The 18,151-nt window shown below is 30.8% G+C and overlaps 2 protein-coding genes across 6 annotated transcripts; both read right to left on the reverse strand.

The window, feature by feature from the left end:
- Positions 1–602: 602 nt before the first annotated feature.
- On the reverse strand, positions 603–8,598 carry LOC108340460 (DNA topoisomerase 1 alpha). 2 transcript variants are annotated; one of them, XM_052877691.1, is made up of 16 exons: positions 8,343–8,598; positions 6,124–7,291; positions 5,758–5,952; positions 4,977–5,057; positions 4,087–4,146; positions 3,856–3,950; positions 3,595–3,751; positions 3,356–3,481; positions 2,977–3,057; positions 2,721–2,811; positions 2,509–2,642; positions 1,919–1,987; positions 1,726–1,815; positions 1,527–1,630; positions 1,280–1,448; positions 603–839 (listed from the first exon to the last, which is right to left on the reverse strand). In XM_052877691.1, exons 2-16 carry the CDS (start codon positions 7,282–7,284, stop codon positions 771–773), a joined length of 2,682 nt encoding a protein of 893 aa, XP_052733651.1. In that variant the 5' UTR covers positions 7,285–7,291; positions 8,343–8,598; the 3' UTR covers positions 603–770. The 2 variants fall into 2 exon arrangements, with proteins under 2 accessions (XP_052733651.1, XP_017433350.1); XM_017577861.2 differs by having other exon boundaries at positions 6,124–7,328.
- A 4,459-nt stretch (positions 8,599–13,057) lies between these two features.
- On the reverse strand, positions 13,058–17,848 carry LOC108338892 (RNA polymerase sigma factor sigA). Of its 4 annotated transcripts, XM_052877695.1 has the most exons (10): positions 17,629–17,843; positions 16,566–17,366; positions 15,551–15,749; positions 15,373–15,465; positions 14,754–14,882; positions 14,603–14,656; positions 14,419–14,496; positions 14,219–14,281; positions 13,529–13,641; positions 13,058–13,381 (listed from the first exon to the last, which is right to left on the reverse strand). In XM_052877695.1, exons 2-10 carry the CDS (start codon positions 17,240–17,242, stop codon positions 13,273–13,275), a joined length of 1,515 nt encoding a protein of 504 aa, XP_052733655.1. In that variant the 5' UTR covers positions 17,243–17,366; positions 17,629–17,843; the 3' UTR covers positions 13,058–13,272. The 4 variants fall into 4 exon arrangements, with proteins under 4 accessions (XP_052733655.1, XP_052733654.1, XP_052733652.1 ...); XM_052877694.1 differs by lacking the exon at positions 13,529–13,641 and having other exon boundaries at positions 17,647–17,848; XM_052877692.1 differs by lacking the exon at positions 13,529–13,641 and having other exon boundaries at positions 17,629–17,848.
- Positions 17,849–18,151: the final 303 nt, after the last annotated feature.

The following is an 18,151-nucleotide window of genomic DNA, read 5'->3' on the forward strand; positions in this document are numbered from 1 at the left end:
TCCCTCTAACCTTTATGTAATATAGAACTCTTAGTTTAATGCTTAAATTCCTTACTAAAAGCAAAGACAAAAAATTAGCATGAGGGAACTATGTTCCAATGTATGAGAATGAGTTAACGATAAACTAACCAGAATTTGAGTCTTACTTCAATTTCATAATATTATTGAATGCCATTCTTTTATTCACTCACAATTTAAGAAGGCCAAAATATGTGGAGCTAAAAACATTATATTACAATTGTATTCTCAACTGCAAAATGTCTTCCTATTTTGGTTTAATTAGGAAAAAAAGAATACGAAATATTGCTTTTTAGATTTTCAAAGTTCATAAGTTATAACTTTATCAAAATTATGGTAACAGGACATTCAATAAATGATGTCTTTTACTTTAGATCGATTTGATTAACAAATTTTATATCCCATGAATGATCCCTTCTAAAAAATAGAAGAGAAATTTGCACCAAGATAGAAACAAGTACCAATCACAGACTACTAAATTAAATAAAGAAGGAAATTAAACCTCATTTTGCAGGTTTGGGAATGGGTATCACATTAAAATCATGACTATGAATGGTTAAGAGTTTAAGTATAAAACTGGTCAATGAAGAAGAAAAGGGGAAACTCACCCCATAATTAGATTAGATGGACTTACAACATCAATTTCCGTTAAAATTGACAAAATAGAAAAAAATCATTTTTATAGAAAATAAATAAGTGAAAAAGAACTGTTTTTTCCCCAGCATCACAACATAGCTCCATTCTATAGTTTCTCAGAATCTGAAGTCAGGATCCACATCCATTGCCCAACAGAATTTCGCCAGCAGAGATTTGTTAAAAATCTGTAACATTCAGGCAAGTAACTTGAAGATTAAAACAAATGAGTGAGGAAGGCATACACATAGCAATCAAGCACAAGATCCTGTCAGTTTTGACCACAAATGACCATAAAGAAAATGTAAACTTCCACATGCATTAAAGTAAGAACATTTAGTATTTCCATATGCATAATATGTAACTAAATTTTCTTCTGAACAAAATACTACATAATTGTTGTGTGAGTACAAGAATAGTATATAAGAAAAGAAAAACATTATATGGATCAAGTAAAACCCTTTAAAATATTTGAAGGGTGCCAAAAAATAAATTTTGTAATTATTTAATAAACTTAAAAAAATTAATTGGGACTGAACATGTTCCTACCATATCAACCATGCTTCTAGAAATTGATAACGCAACAAATATTAATAACATAATCTAAACAAGGAAGAAGCCACAGCACCTTTTCAATAGGAACCTCATGCCGCTTGCACCAGGCAACTGTAATCCTAGGGTCAAGGTAGTTTATCTTGGATGTGCCCAATGCCACAGTTTTTAAATCTTCTTTGGTCTTCATATCACGTTGCATCTTCTCAATTTTTGCATTGGTTTGAGACATCTTTTTCTCTAACCTGAAGATTATGTAAACCAAAATCATAAATCATGTTTAAACAATCAATGATTAAAGATGTTACGAAAAGCTAAATTACACTTCAGGAGTCAAGTTCTTTTTTGTCTTTCCATCTGAACTCTTTAAAGGGGGTTTTCCTTTCCTTGCCCTGTCTAAATCCGTTTTCAGCTCCTTCAGAACAGCCTGCAGGTAAAGATAAGCCACATATAACTGTGTTAATGGGACACCCAGACCAATGCAGTCCCATATTAACAATTTTCAGATATTATTATAAATACCTGAAGTTCATCAATTTTTTCAGTTAACTTTGACATTTGTGCATCATGAGACTTTGAAACACTACGTTGATGATTGCAAATGATAGCAACCTGTTATGAAAGACACAAGTCATTACAACTTAAATGTGGAAAATAAAAATACTAACATGCAATATCTTAGGTATAACTAAGCAACATGCATTAGCCAATTCACCTGTTTATTTGCATGCTGATAAACAACAATTTTCTCCCCAACATCTCCATCTTTAGTTTCTTGATTTAACTGTCATCAGATAATTCCACAAAAATCAAGTATGTAAGTCTATAATATATCCAATAAAGGAAATCATAGTACATACATAATCCAATAGCATGTTTGACTTTAGGGTATATATTGATAGCATGAGATTTTTTAAGACATTTAAAGGATACAATTCGAAGAGAAGCACAATTTTATAATAGCGTGCAATTTTGTAATTGTGCAGAGTCATTATATTGCATACAAAATGTATAGAAAAGTTTTTATAAAATCCTGAACACTGAAAAATCTGAAGGCGTAGAAAATAAGAGGCTTTGGTATATTGCTCTCTAATAAGACATGCTATCTTAGCTATTTTATAAGGAGGTTGGAGGTCCCACATTAAAAAATTCCAATATTAAACATCCAATCAAATAACACTGTATACTGAGGCTGAGATTATATACTAGCGGTATAAAACAGATCAAGGGAATTAGCTTTTTTCATTTTTCTTTATTTTATCTACAAGGAATGTGAATATTGGGAATTTTCAAATCAAATTGTACCATATTATCCAATGTGATTGATGCATTGAATGTACGGAAGACTTTTGCTGTTAGACCAGGCATGAGTTCCTTCAGATGAGCATTTAATTTACTTGTATCCAGCTTATCAAAAAGATCATCACCAGGACGTTTATCTGAATATTAGAGGAAAAAAATAATTAAGTGCTACAGTCACATGCTTAAAACAAAAAAAATCATAGTTAATTTCCCACCTTTTTGTAACTTCAATATTGCATTATATACAGGAAGCTCCACCTCGACTGTATTTTCATACTTGATAGAATCTTTACCAAGGAAGTTAAACTGCACAAAACAGAGGTAACAAAGTTACTAACAAATATAATTATCAAGGGAAGCTACCATTAAAACAATCTGAGAGGGACTACTAAACTTAGAAAAACCCCTGAAGGACTTAAAACTCATCAACCATAACATAGAGAAAGTGAAAATAATTAGAAACACAAAAACCTTGAGTTTGTTGGGAGGTTCTCTTGTCACATTCTCTACTTTTAATGTGCAGCAACCAACAGTATCAGCTTCATCGTCATCCTGAAGAAATGCAATTAAGAAATACCAAAATTTAACAACTAAAATAAAAATAATCATCTACTATGAACACATTCAAACACACTATGGAAGCTGAATGTGAGAACAAGTTATTTCAACAAATTTAAATAATGTATACATTTATTCACCTCTATGTTTGTTCTATAAAGTATAAGATATTAATATAGTTCAAAGGAAACTTTCACAGATAAGAGTAGTTGAGGCTAGGAATACCTCCTTGGCATTTACAAACAAAGGCTTACATAAAATGAGTGTATAAGTGCATATACCAACAAAATACCTTCTCATTGCCAGCCCTCAGAGCTAGTTTATCAATAAGATAAGTAGCAACGGCAATTTGCAGCTTAGTAATATCTTTATTGGTAAAATCTTTTGTGTATGCAGACCTAATGTTCTCTATATAATCCTGCACCAAGAAGTCAATAACTAAAATAGTCAGACGTGTCCTTTAAAATGTCATCCCAAACCATCCAACAGAAAATATGAAATTCACTAGGTGTGAACACAGCATGAAAGCACCTTTAACATCCTAGCTTTCTCATACTTTTCCTTGTCACTTTGCCCCTTCAAAGAACTACTAGCAGCCAGAAACACATACTTGAATAACTTTGGATTTATAGGATCACTCCAATAGGCTAACCAGGTAACTGTATTATCATGTCTTATCTCCTTCCACCTGCCAAGGTTAGACAACTAATGATTAGAAAAACTGGTTCCAACTAGGTAGCATATTCAATATTCTTTTAAATTTATTCTCTAGTAAAATAATTGGAGTAATACCTTTCACCAGGAATAGGACATTCAGGAATTGGGGCATCCTTTCCAATATTAATTGTGATGTCACCTGGATGAATGCGTTTTTTCAATTTTCCCATCTAGTAAAATAAATTACAGTCAATAAGTATACATTATAAACTTTAGAAGCCAGTAAAAATCTTGCGATATATATAAAACCACTGTATCAGAAAAAAATAAGTCTTGTCTTGTTCCAGTAACAACTATTATAACAACCTTGGGGTGCTCTCCTCGGCCTCGGAACAATCCTGGTGGTTCAACTCTAAAGTTCCCAACCTAAAAACAAAGATCAGATAAAAATTAGTCAACAGTTAAACCATTCCTAAAGAGTACATTAGAAAAAAGGTTGAGAATAGAATGCCACAAAATTAAAGAGGAGCTTCAAGCACATACAACTCCCTTAAAAACATTTTCCAAATACTGTAAAGCATACAGAAACACAATTATATGGAAAGAAAGATATAGTGTATCCTTACAGTGCCAATTACTCAGCAAAAACGTGCACTATTAATGGCAGAAGTGGAAATTAAATTTACATGAAAAGTTAGAATAATTTTAAATTAAGTTCGTCGACTTTAGACCATGTGCAAATTAAACCTTTATGATTTATCGAAGTGCAACTAATGCCTGCAAATTCAAATTTTATTTGAATACCAGAAAAAATCATCACGTGACTCAGTTACAACACCATTAAATTCTGTTGAACCTTTAGTAAACCATGCGTAATTAATAATGTCACTTTATATTCCCCTAACAGCATTGTTTATGCACAAAATTTGAACACTAAGGTCTGATATACACATGGCCCAACGTCGGTGTATACTTGTCTATACTAAATTGGCAACATGATGGTGAGTGACAATGTTCTGGTCTGCATTAATAACTTCACAAACCAATCTAGCATAAAGTATGTAGGTCAATATCCAACCACAATAACAATAACTGAACAACTACAAGAGAAGGAAACATCAATAATTCTCCCATAACAAAAATATAATTGCCCGACTACAATTCACAAAGTTTGTAAGAAATTTTTAAGATAGAAATCTACACAAATTAGAGAGAGAGAGAGAGAGAGAGAGAGAGAGAGAGAGAGAGAATTAAACCTTCTCTTTAACACCATCTACCATAGCCCACATGTATTTCTCCTCTTGTTTCATTTTCTCTTCCTTCAAAATTTTCTTCTCCTGTATAAAGAGGAGAAAGGGGGGGTCAATAATCAAAACAAAAACAATAAACACGGCAAGAATAAACCTCTCAGGCTAACTCAGATAAAACTAGGCACCATTCAAATTCAAACAAACAGGGTATGGAAAACGACAGGGCATGGGATATTTCTGCATTTCACTAAAACACTCTGTCCTAGTGTCAGCCCCCAAAGAAGTTCTTACAGAAAACAAATTTCTGAATACAATAAAGGAAAAAAAATAAATACAGACAGGATTATCCCTAAATTTTCCACTAAATGTCTATCTACCCTGCTGCACACAGTCCACTGTCTTCTTTTGAACAAAACTCACTTTCCCCGCCATTTTGCTATGTGCAAATTCTGTTATTCCTACAGTGAGAATTTTCTGCGGTCCTTCCTGCCTACTTCCCCATGTGAGCTGTGACTCTTTGTGATTTTAATAGGGCATATATATATATATATATATATATATATATATATATATATATATATATATATATATATATATATATATATATATATATAATGTGAGTCTTTTGTAAAATAAATTAAAACTGCATTATGAGGGGACATTTGCTTACTCTTCTCCTTCTCACGTTGGAAATAATAAAAAATCTGTTTAAAAAATAGACAATGCTCTAATATGTAACCTTCTACTATTGTCAAGTGAAGTGTAATGTAACAAATGACAAACTTACTTCCGTGGTCATTTGCTTCTTCTTATCCTTCACACCCTGGTACCAGTCATATATTGGAGTGAAATCACAGTCTTTCAAGTTCTGTATTACGTGATTTCTTCCAAGCAACTTTCGCCAGTCATTCCAGAAATTATCCTTGAACTTATCTTTCTGCATGTACTCCGTATCTCGCATGACTGCATACATTGTAGCAACCTGACAAATAATTTTAAAAGTTCATAATTTGGAAAAGAAATCAAAAGAGAATTTAAAAATAAACTTGCAAATAAAGTAATTAACCAATCCCAATGCATCAAAAGAGGAAAGGAACAAAGCAAACAGTCAACCAAAATCTGAAGAGCATAGTCATTAGAGATAAAATCCTACCTCCTCTTGCTCGGGAGTCAAATCAACTGGTCTCCCCTTATAGAGCATCTTTACCCCGTGCTGCTGGTAAGGAGGGGGGAAAATGACACCATTGTGAACCAAAGTAGTCCACTTTTTCTGCCCATCACCAGAGCTAGGAAGAAGTTTGCTAGATTTGGAATATTCTGAACCACTGCCTGATTTTTTAACTATCTTCTTGGTCTGTTTCTTGAAAGGTTTTGAAATAGACTTGTTAACTTTAGTAACCTTTTGAAGCACCTTCTTCGTGGAAGATGATTTATCACCTGTCATGCCTTGTTTCTTTATTCTCTGGGAAATAGGAATATGATCATCATCATCATCATCCTCTGTCTTCAGCTCACGTTTCTCAGAGACTAGCTCAGTTTTGATAGATGCATCTGAAGCAGAGACCTTAGGCTTCTTAACAGAAGGTTGCAAGGAATTACTATTATCTAGTGGTCTTTTAGCTGGCAATGGAGATGGCCTATCCTGTTTATTACTCATGCCAGAACCATTTTTTCGGTCTTTCTGGATTTTAGAAATAGGCTTCTTATCAGAGTCTTCGTGGTTATTGCTAGTTGTTCCCAAATTCAAATTACGAGGTAACTTTTTTGCCAAAGGGACATCATCATCATCATCAGAGTCTTCATAAGATTTCTTGACAACAGACGTCACTTTGTTATCATGGTTAGAATTCTTCAACCTAAAACTCAACGGTTTATCATCCTCGTCATCTTCTGAATCTTCACAGAAATTTTTACCACTGTGCTCAGTAGATTTTGGTTCCACCTTGACATCAACGGACATTTTCTGTTTATCTCCCAATGAAGGTGATTTTGAATTTGCTACAGGCAACTTCACAGAGGAAGTATTGCCAACAGAATTTGGAGTTCTTGAGATACCCACAGAAGGCTTCATGGCTGATGGCTTAAGGGATGGGGCAGTATTACCTTTCTGCAAGCTAGATGTCTGGCCATTCGAAGAAGGTGCATTAGGAGCCTGTCTATATGACTGTCCATCGTGAATGTGAGAATTAGACTTCCTTGCTTCTGAATGTGTTTGGTTTTTCTTACTTGAAATCCTTTTGTAAATTATCGGTGCATCATCATCATCGTCAAAATCATGAGGTAAATTTGGTTTATCGGAAGTCTCAACAGCCATTATTCAACTATAAAAAGTGTTGGCATATACATCAGATACAAATTCTGGATAAAAGAAATGAAGTTTCAATTAATCATCAAACTTCAAGTTTTAAATTTCCAAAGCAAACATAAGTGACATCACCAAGGAAACATCATTTGTACAGAACCATACAGACAAGGGGTTTCAATTGGAATAAAAGGGAAAACAACCTGATCCATACAAGAACTGATGATAATACAACTAGAAATAGATCAAAAAAATTATTTAAATCCCGCTGTCATCTGAAAGAGAAAATCGAAAACCTATCCCAGCACTTCCCATTCAAACTGCTGAAAATAACAACATTAAAACATTGATAAAAATTCATGATGAGCTACGTCCTCAGCGTGTAGCACTGGCATATGCCGCCCAATTGAACCAAGAACAATGCCCTATCAGTCACACTCGCTCACAAACATCCAGAAAATATTTTTTTTAAAAAAAAAACCCACAACAACATACGCATAAAGCAAAACAAAAAGGACAGCAGCTCAGGATTGCATCAAAAACAACAAAAAGGTTGAATCAATAGGCCACTAACAAACTACTTCCCTGGGCTATATCAGATTCCAATAAACAAACATACAAACCAGTTTAAAATCAAAAGTTCAAAGCCAAGAAAAGATGAAAGCACAGAGTAGACCGCCGGAAAAAAAAGAAAGCCAAGAACTCATTACCAAGCTCCTCAAAGCCTATTCTTATTATTCTCTACAACAGCTGAGAATACGAGGGTTGTATCTAAAAATCCGGAATAGGCACGCACTCACGTGTAAAAATCTTAATCAAAAATTTCGACCAGGAAAGAAGCACCCACAAAAGTTGAGGTTTATGTCGTATTGTGATGTGAGGAGCAAGGGGATAAAAGGAACAAGAACAAGAACATGCAAAAGGTAAAAGGGGGAAAGGGAAAATGCTGGGGAAAGAAAGATCGAGAAGAAATTGCAGCGAAAGAGAAAGGATGATAGACAATCGATAGAAGCAGCAATTGCAGGAAGTAATAACAAGTGAAGAATGAAATAGAAAAAGCGATTGATTACCGAAAAGGATGCGAATGAGGGTGGGTGAAGGTGGAGGAAAAATAGTGGCAGGGTGGGTAGCTCACAGATAGAACCAAAGGCGAAGGAGGAGAGAGAACGAGTTAGGGTGGGTGAGTCGAACTCGACTCGGCGAATTTCGGATGAGATATAGGATGGAGCAATACGATGATAGAATACAAATTTACTTACAAAAAAACACAGATGTCAGATTGGGGTCTGTGTTTTTTTTGTGTCCGGTTACTTTGTTTCAGCTAACGTTTCTCCTCCCTTTCACTCTTCCTTTATCTTTCACCTGCAATTGGGCCTGTTACTTCTCTTCAGGCCCAACTTCCGTGGTTTCGGCCCATCCCAAAAAAATAGCTTAAACAAAGATGAAAGATATTTTGCGGCTTTCTTCTTTCGTCTTAAATCGGTTTGATTGTAAGAGACAAAATAAAATCTTATTGACTTGTGTCAAATTTTTTAATTGAAAAATATGCACATAAATATTAAATGAAATTCACTTTTTTAATTATTTTAACTTGATTTATCTCGTATTTACTGTTATATCAACAAATTACTTTATTAAAATATATAATTGAATTCGGACTAAACATTCCAACAATTTCCTTTCTGATGTATCCTGATAAATAATTAATCAAATATTAATCTTCTATTTTTATTGAAAAAATGTATTTTCATGCTTTATTTATGATTTTCTCTTTAATTTATTCTTAATCCTTTAATTTTTAATTCTTAATTTTTAATGAAAATCAAATTTTTTGATTAATTTAGTTCTTTATCTTTATAATTGCGTAAATTTAATTAATTGGTTAAATTTATTTAAAGTTTCAAATATTTTTTTCAATTGAAAAAAAATAATTCAATTGTTATTATCAAATGTGTTTAAAATTTTAAATAAATTTAACAAAATTTTGGTAAAGAACGAAATACACTCATTTATAAAGTTAATAGATTAAATTTGATCAAAATTTTAAAAAATTATCAATTAAATTTTTTTTTTAAAATTAAAAGATCAACAAAATATTTAATCCAAATATCAGTAAACTAACTATATGTCATTTCTATTTTATGAACAAATCAATGTTAATGAAAAACTTAACCATTCATTCATTATTAGTATACGTTTCACCAAAGAAAAAAATCATATTACGTTGTTTTTGTTTTTAAAGCTGAGATCAAACGACAAACATTTAAATAAAAATGAAAAAAATAATGTTATAGTAGTCAGAAAAAAAACTACTTAACCAATGAAATAACATGAAACAATTGTACATATACCTTTGGTATTAGTTGTAAGAACAAGTGATCGATTTCAAACTTATAACACAGCGAGACTGCAATCTCCAGAATACTGAATAGGTGGTATGGTGATTGAAAAAAAGTGAGCCATTTGTTGAAGAATATCACAGTATTTATAGTGTAAAATAATATCAATATATGTAATAATATCTTTATATTTTATTTAAATGACAGATAAAATCTTATCTGTGAAAATTAAATCTTAATCAAATATATAACATGTAAAGTATAAAATGAAAAGAAAGTCTCATAAAATGGATAGGATAAAATAATCTTATCTATCGAATATTTTGTTATAAGATAAATCATCAATATTTAAAACATTTACATAAGTTATAAACATTTCAAGAAGTCACAATGTTCTTTATTTTATAGTTAAATTTACATGATATATATTTATTATTTAAAGTATAAAAAATATAAATCTTATTGTTACTGCATAATAAATAATCTCGTCTATTAAATTAAATTTAATAAAAATAAATCATTCAATAACTAAAATATTTAGACAAAATATATGAATTTGACAAAAGTCATTGAGTTTTTTTCTAATTTCATTTTGTTTATAGCATTTTGGACAGAGTCTTATCTATTTCAATTGATTCTTTATAAATTACGTTTTCAGTATCCAAAATATAAAAGAAGATAAAATATATTTTTAATACAATATATAATATTCTTATCTATTAGATAAAGTTTTATAAAATGAATGGCTAACGACTAAAAGATTTATGTGTATACAGTTGTTTGATATATAATAAAAGGGTTAGATATAGTTTATATTATTTGCTGAAAAAAAATATTAAAAATATCAGAAAAAGAAAATAGTAATGGTTTAATACAGTACATAATATTAATACATATAATAATATCTTTATCTTCTATTTAAATGACAGATAAAATGTTATCTATAATCAAATATATAATAAGTATGTAAAGTATAAAATGAAAAGAAAATCTCATATTTTTTATGGATAGGATAAAATAATCTTATCTATCGAATATTTTTTTATAAGATAAATCATCAATATTTAGAATATTTACGTTATAAGTTATATACATTTCAAAAAGTCACAATGCTCTTTATTTTATAGTTAATTTTGGATGATATATGTTTATTATTTAAAGTATAAAAAATATAAATCTTATTGTTAATGCATAATAAATAATCTCATCTATTAAATAGAATTTAATAAAAATAAATTATTCAATAACTAAAAGATTTAGACAAAATATATGAATTTGACAAAGTCATTGAGTTTTTTTCTAATTTCATTTTGTTTATAGCATTTTGGAGAGAATCTTATCTATTTAAATTTATTATTTTTATAAAATACGTTTTCAGTATCCAAAATATAAAAGAAGATAAAATATTTTTTTAATATAATATATAATATTCTTATCTATTAGATAAAATTTTATAAAATGAATGGCTAACAACTAAAAGATTTATGTCTATACATTTGTTTGATAGATATAGTAAAATGGTTAGATATAGTATATTTTATTTGCTGAAAAAAATTAAAATATTAAAAATAACAGAAAAAAAACAGTAATGGTTTAATACAATATATAATATTCTTATCTATTAGATAAAGTTTTATAAAATGAATGGCTAACAACTAAAAGATTTATGTGTATACATTTATTTGATAGATAGTAAAAGGGTTAGATATAGTATATATTATTTGCTAAAAAATATATTAAAAAAAAATCATGATTTAATACAATATATAATATTTTATTTATCCGAGCCATTGTATTCAATACACTACTAAAAAAAAGTTTAATTTATGAATTATATATATTTTTAGTTCTTCAACTTTAAATTAAAATTAAAATTAGTTTTCTTTTCGAAAATTTTGATTATTTTTTTTATCTTTAAAATTATATAAATTTAATTATTTTAATTCAATTTTATTAAATTTATTTAAAATTTTAAATAAAATTTTGAATTAACATGAAAAAATATGTCAAATAGTTTAAATTACTCAAATATTATTATTAAATAAATTTGAAATATAAATAAATTTAACAAAATTTGATTAAAATAATTATATTTACACATTTATAAAGTTAAAGAATTAAATTGAATGAAAATTTTAAAGAGAAACTAATTATAAATTTTTACTGAGAAATCAAAACTATATTTAACCCAATAAAATACATTGTTGACATGTTTTTAAGGCTTATTAAATAAAATACTAATTATTCTATACACGTTATTTATTCAGTTATGATTGGAGTTTGTGTGAGAAAGTTTTTTTATGTATTAAGTTTTGGACGGAAAAGAGTAAGTGAAAAGGACATTGACTTGCCAAAATTAGGGTTCCCAAATTCGCTAACTACTTTCAACTTAATTAATGAACTAAATAAACAAACTTGACTAAATTTGGATTTATTAATAAATGAAGTTATTTTAAATTATTCATCACTTGAATTATTTAATCATAATCTGATTATATATATATATAAGAAAAGTTACCATCAAACTCTAAGTTGAGCTTTGAACTGAATTACTTTACCAGGTCTAGTGGAACGAGACTATTATACCCATTTTCAAAGTTTGATGAAAGCTTGTGAAAAGTTATGTAAAATATTTTTAAAAAATAATAATACTTTGATAATATTTTTTTGACAATATCTTAACATCATCTATGTGATTAGTTCAAAATTACTTCACAATCAATAATAATAATAATAAATACTAACATGAACTAATCACAAAATGATACGGTATTAAAATATTGTTAAAAAAATGTTGTCGAATTATCGTTATCTTGCCACGTGTTGAATAAAAATGGGAGGCATAAACGAACAGAGATACAAAGAAGTTAGACTAAACAATACTTTTATTTTTGAAAGTCTATGGCTTCGTTTGTAAGTTTTTTCAAATACATTATTTTTTATATAGGTCAGAAAAAGAAAAAGGAAAACTCCGTATAAAATAAAGACCACGAAATCTAAAACTTATGGTACATATTTTTAAAACACAAAAAAAACTCTTTTATGCAGACATCACGCCTAATATTTTTAAATATATATGTGTGTGAAGATAATATATAACACATACAATAAATTTTGTATAATAATTATGTCATCAAATGACTATTTACATTCACTTAAATTCCTTAGCTTTAAAATTCCATTTTGAATAATCTTAAACTCAACATTTAAAAAAAAAAAGAACCTTGTTTACAGTTTTATCTTGTTTTTCTTTTATATATAAAAAGTAAAGTTAACTTGGTTAACCTTTGTTCACGATTTTTAATTCTTTTAAAATTTATTTTAGTTTTTTTAAACGATTTCCATCTTTATCTAATAATGGTGTGTGATATGTTTCTATAAATATGATGTGAGAGTAATTATTCATTCAACATTTCTAAATACATATCATGTGTACATAATAACCATTTGAGAAAATACACTGAAATTTATAACATTATAAAACAACAATATTTTTGGAGTGTTAAAACCAAAATTACCCATATTCATTGGTACTAAAACCATTTTAAAGGGGATTTACAGATCTTCAATGTTCCCTTATATCGTTGTACTCTTTTTGAATGAGGAAGTGAAATTTCTCTGTATATATACATTGTAACAAATTTCTGTGACGAGTTCAAATTCAATGTTTCAACAGCATTGCCTCCAATTCTCCCTTCCTTGCAGCATGTTTTAGTTTCTCCAATGCAACAAGTCCAACTTGCCTTACTCTTTCTCTCGATAAACCCATCCTGCAGAGAGAACACAAGAAGAGTAATGAGTGGGTTGCAAAAGCTTGAGCTCTGGGATACATCAAATATGATTCATAACTTTTGCAAAGCTTTGGATGGTATGGCCATCTAAGAAAAGAAGTAAAAGAAAATGGTGGTTGAACTCACCGTTTACTAATGTCTTCCCATGTAAGACATTCTTTACCCAGTCCATAATAAAGTCGAATAATTTCTCTCTCTCGTTCCTTAAGGGTCACATTCATGAGTTTATTCACTTCATCCTGTGAACATTTACAATTGGTATTAATCATTATGGAGGTTTATAGCATTTGAATATTTAGAATGTCATCATATTTCCCATGGTGAAAATTATGAGGAAATTTTGTCAATCATCCAATGACTTCAAATCAATATAGATATCCTTTAGGCTTAAACATGGTTTTAATCCTTAAACTTTAACCCAAATTTAGAATTTATCATTGTCTAAGACTTTGATACAATTTGATCCTCAAATATTAAAAATGAGTAGATATAGTTTTTCTACTCCAACTGCATTAAATTTTTTACATGTCAAATGACATTTCAGCTAGTATTTAAGCTATTTATAGTTAAAAGAATTATATTCATTCATTCTATAAGTTTGAAGAATAAAATGTATCAAAGTTTGAAACAGAAACGAAATCCAATTTTGCGTCTAAGTTTAGGAACTACAAACATATTTAATCATATACTTAGAAGAAAACCAGCAAACACGGCATTATAGGATAACAGACAGTAAAACAGTTTTCTGCATGTCAACAATGAAATGCCTATGCTTTGGAGTTAAGTAAAGTTTTATTCAAATATTGTCCTAAATACCTTTAGTGCCCACTCATCTACTCCCTTCCACGGGATGTTCTCAACGCGATTATCTGCAATGTACTGGGAGTGGAAAGCATAAAACACAAATGAGACAACTGGTATTCTTGAAAAATAAAACAGAAGGCAAAGAATAAGAAGAAAGTAGCTCTTATGATCTTCCTTGATGGACTAGTGAATAGAAAAGTATTAAATCTTACACTATGATGAGTGTCTCCTCGTAGACCATTCAAAGAGGGGAATGCTTCTCTATCAAGCGAGATAGTTTTGTTGATTGCCTGCAATAGAGAGTGTAGACACATGGTGAACAAATGGATAATAGAGTGTGCAGAGACATTACGTGTATCAAGTATGAGGATCGTGCAATTCTCGATGGTTTGTTACCTCAGTGGCATTTCTGACTTTCTTTTGAGACATGTTAAGGTGTTTTGCAATCCTCTGCAAAAGAAGGAAACAGTTTAGGCTGGTCTACCAATGTCTATAACTTTTCAAAAAATTGATACAGGCTTTCTTTTTATACATTTGGCTGACTTACATCAATAGTTGGAGTGATGCCTCTCTCTTCTAGTCTAAACTTTGCATTGCGGATTAAAGATAATCTCTCATGCAAATGAGCAGGCAATCTTAATGTTCTTGAATTCTCAATCAAGGCTCTTGAAACACCCTGTCAGCAGGAAAACAGTGTCCATGGTGATTGGACAAATTTGAGATGTAAACAGTACAATCATATAGGATTCTGAAGAAAATGGAAAGGGACGCAGAAAATGCATTCACTACACCTAAAAGTTTGACTTGATTGCTTCAGCAATGACAATAACACACAATAGGTGAAGCTGATCAATTATACCAAAAACAATAGCAGTTCCCAACAGGTGAAACTGATTAGTCCAACCCAAATTCATAAATTACGAGTGCAAGCCAGAGATTTAATACTGACTACAAAATACAAGTTCCATAATACCAGTTTACAGAAACTATTTTAAGAAATTTCATGACAATATTTTATCCTATGCAGTCCTTCTTTCTATTGATTTTAAATGAATAAATTAGATGAATCCCATGACATCTTCTGTTTAAAGAACAACAATGATAAGGATGTCTGACAATCAACCATATATAGAAGGCAAGTGTAGAAGCAAAATGCAAAACCTCACCTGACGTATCCACCAGTAAACGTAGGTTGAAATCTTAAACCCTTTTGAAGAATCAAACTTTTCAATACCACGAAGTAGTCCAATCAAGCCACCCTACAGAGCAAATAAGATGAGTATTTTACAACAGAGAAAGAAGCTGGGCCAATCGGATGTGAAAGGGAACTATATTTATAATCACCTGAACAAGGTCACCCATTTCTGTACCAGCGTTTTCATATTTTTGAGCAATAGACATAACTAAGCGAACATTGCTCATAGCCAACTTTTCTCTTGCCAGAGAGCACTCTAGCATTTTTTCTCGTAGTTCAGTACGAGACATCTTCAATGAAGTAGCCATTTCATCGTCAGAGGGTTCACATCCCAGTCTCTCCTTCAATCTGAAACTCAAAAGGTTTCCGTCAGCTTTCATTCTCTTAGGTAAAACCATAACCAATGGAAGGCAATTCAAAAAATGATTGCCAGAATTTCTATGCAGACACGTAAAATCAAATAAAAAGTACCATGAAGAATGAAAAGTTTTCATTACAAAAGATTATAATGTTATGAATTTATAAGAAGTGGATACGTGATTAATGATTTATATAACCTGTTCTACATCTTAAGGCAATTCTTAAGAGAAACATTTCTGCCTCTATCACCAGTTATAAGCTGGTGAAAGCTGCGAGGATGGGAAGGAAATATTTAAATTTCATTAATTAAATAAGGTAAAAGAAATTCAAATTAGTTCTATGTGTTCAACTTTTAATAAAGTCATATCATATGCACTATATGAAACATAAACCTGTCTAGAAAACCAAGGTTATGGCATTGACCCAAGAGTTTTAAACAGCAGGGCTGTAATAAGAAAATGAAGCTGTTAAAATGATACCCGTACAAAACAAGTGGAAAAGAACAAAAGCAGACCTTTTTGCCAGGTAAACTAGAATAATCTTTACCTATTGCACTATTAATTACTAATTCCCCTTTAAGATTAGTTATGATTTAAATAAAAGGTTGAAAATAAGGTTTAAAACTTCATTAACAAAACTTCCATTCAAGTAATCCAGATAATCTTAAAAACGCTGCATTGTTTAACACAAAAAGCTCACTAACAAAGTAACAACTATATAATATTGAAGCTAACAGGCAGACTGCAAAAAGAAGAGATTCTTCATCACTTTTGTTGATTATAAGATCAACAATTATGCAATTACCTGGATTTCTGCTCATCTAAGTAAAGCCCAACTTTTATTTTCTCTGATAGGCTAACCACTTCTGCATGAGAGAGCAATTCCTCACTCACTACTCCTTTCACATAACCCTTCACACGGTTTTGAAGCCGCTCTGGACTGATTTTGGACTTCAGCGGCACAGCACCACAGGCTTTAACCACAGTCTTCCGCTTGGCATTCATTCTTCTTTGCCTTGCAGACACTCCAGAACATGTCACCGCTGCCACTTTCCTACGGATTTTCGCTTTACTAGAACGTTCTGTCAGCACTTCCCTTTCAAAGGAAAGGCTCCATTGCTTTTCCAGCATTGACTTCTGCAGCAAAAGAAGAGCCTCCACAGAATAACCCATTTCAGAGCTTTCCACTTCTAAGTCATTAGAACTGGAACTCTGAAACCATGGCTCCGCAACGGTAGCAGCATCATCAACATGCTCCTTAAGAGCCTTGATGGACTGATTCTGCCGGTTCGATGCTGGAAAAGTTGGAGTGTAGTTGGATGACTTCTTGGCAACTATCACAGATTTTGTTGAAACAATCTGATACTGTGTGGATCCAAAATCACTTCCATAAGAAAGCTTTTCTATAATATCAGAGTAATGGTATAATGAACCCAAAAGCCTCTTTCCTCCACTGAGTCCAATAACTGCAGCACTAGCCATTATATCCCTTCCTGGTCACTATGTATGATTACCATCAAATCATATTTCCCTACTGTAACAATGATCCTAAACCGTGTCACTACTTCCTATTACTTTCAGAAAAGCTTCCCAAATTCTCTCAATCCTGATAAAATCAAAGAATAAAAAAAAATAATATTAATTACTATTACTATAAAAATCACGAATTACTCAACGTTTTCTGTTAAAAAAAGGATTGTTCTTTCCCCAATCCCTCAAAAATACTTCATGGAAACAACAATACAGCCCTGTAGCAAACAAAGCTGCAAGAATCTAAATGAAACCCAACCAATTCTCAATGGAAATTCAAAACCTGCAAAAACATAAGAAAAAAAAAACAGTACATGGTATCTGTGTGAATGGAGTACCAGAGAAAAAATTACAACTTGGAGAATGACGATTGCTCCAACACTAATAATAGCTTAGCAATTTCGATCAGTGAATCAGCTGCAGCTGAACACTGGAAAGACTTCACTCAGAAAACCGTTGGTGTGGAAGCAAACAACTATGCTACCACACTTAGATTTTTCTCTTTCTTTTTTCCCTCCTTTTATTTGTTATTAATTGTGTGAGGAGGAAGTTAGTTTGGTTGAGAAGGAGAAAGGAAGAGAAAATAAAATAAAAAATAAAATGAAAAATGAAAAAATAGAAATGAAAAAAATAAATGTAAAGATAAAAGATATGGAAGAATGAAAGGTTATTGGCCGAAACAGATATTGGGACCAAGCTTGTGTGGTGTATGATGCGTTATGTTCTCTGTTCTCTTAATTCCACGTTCGCTATGGATTCAACGTTCTTTTTATGTTTTTATCCATAACTTATTTTTTCTGTATTTCTATGTGCTAAGCTAAGTAGTAGATTTTTTGTATTAACGAATGCAAACAAATCACA

The sequence above is a fragment of the Vigna angularis genome, chromosome 5 (assembly GCF_016808095.1).
Source record: "Vigna angularis cultivar LongXiaoDou No.4 chromosome 5, ASM1680809v1, whole genome shotgun sequence".
In the NCBI taxonomy this organism is placed as follows: domain Eukaryota; kingdom Viridiplantae; phylum Streptophyta; class Magnoliopsida; order Fabales; family Fabaceae; genus Vigna; species Vigna angularis.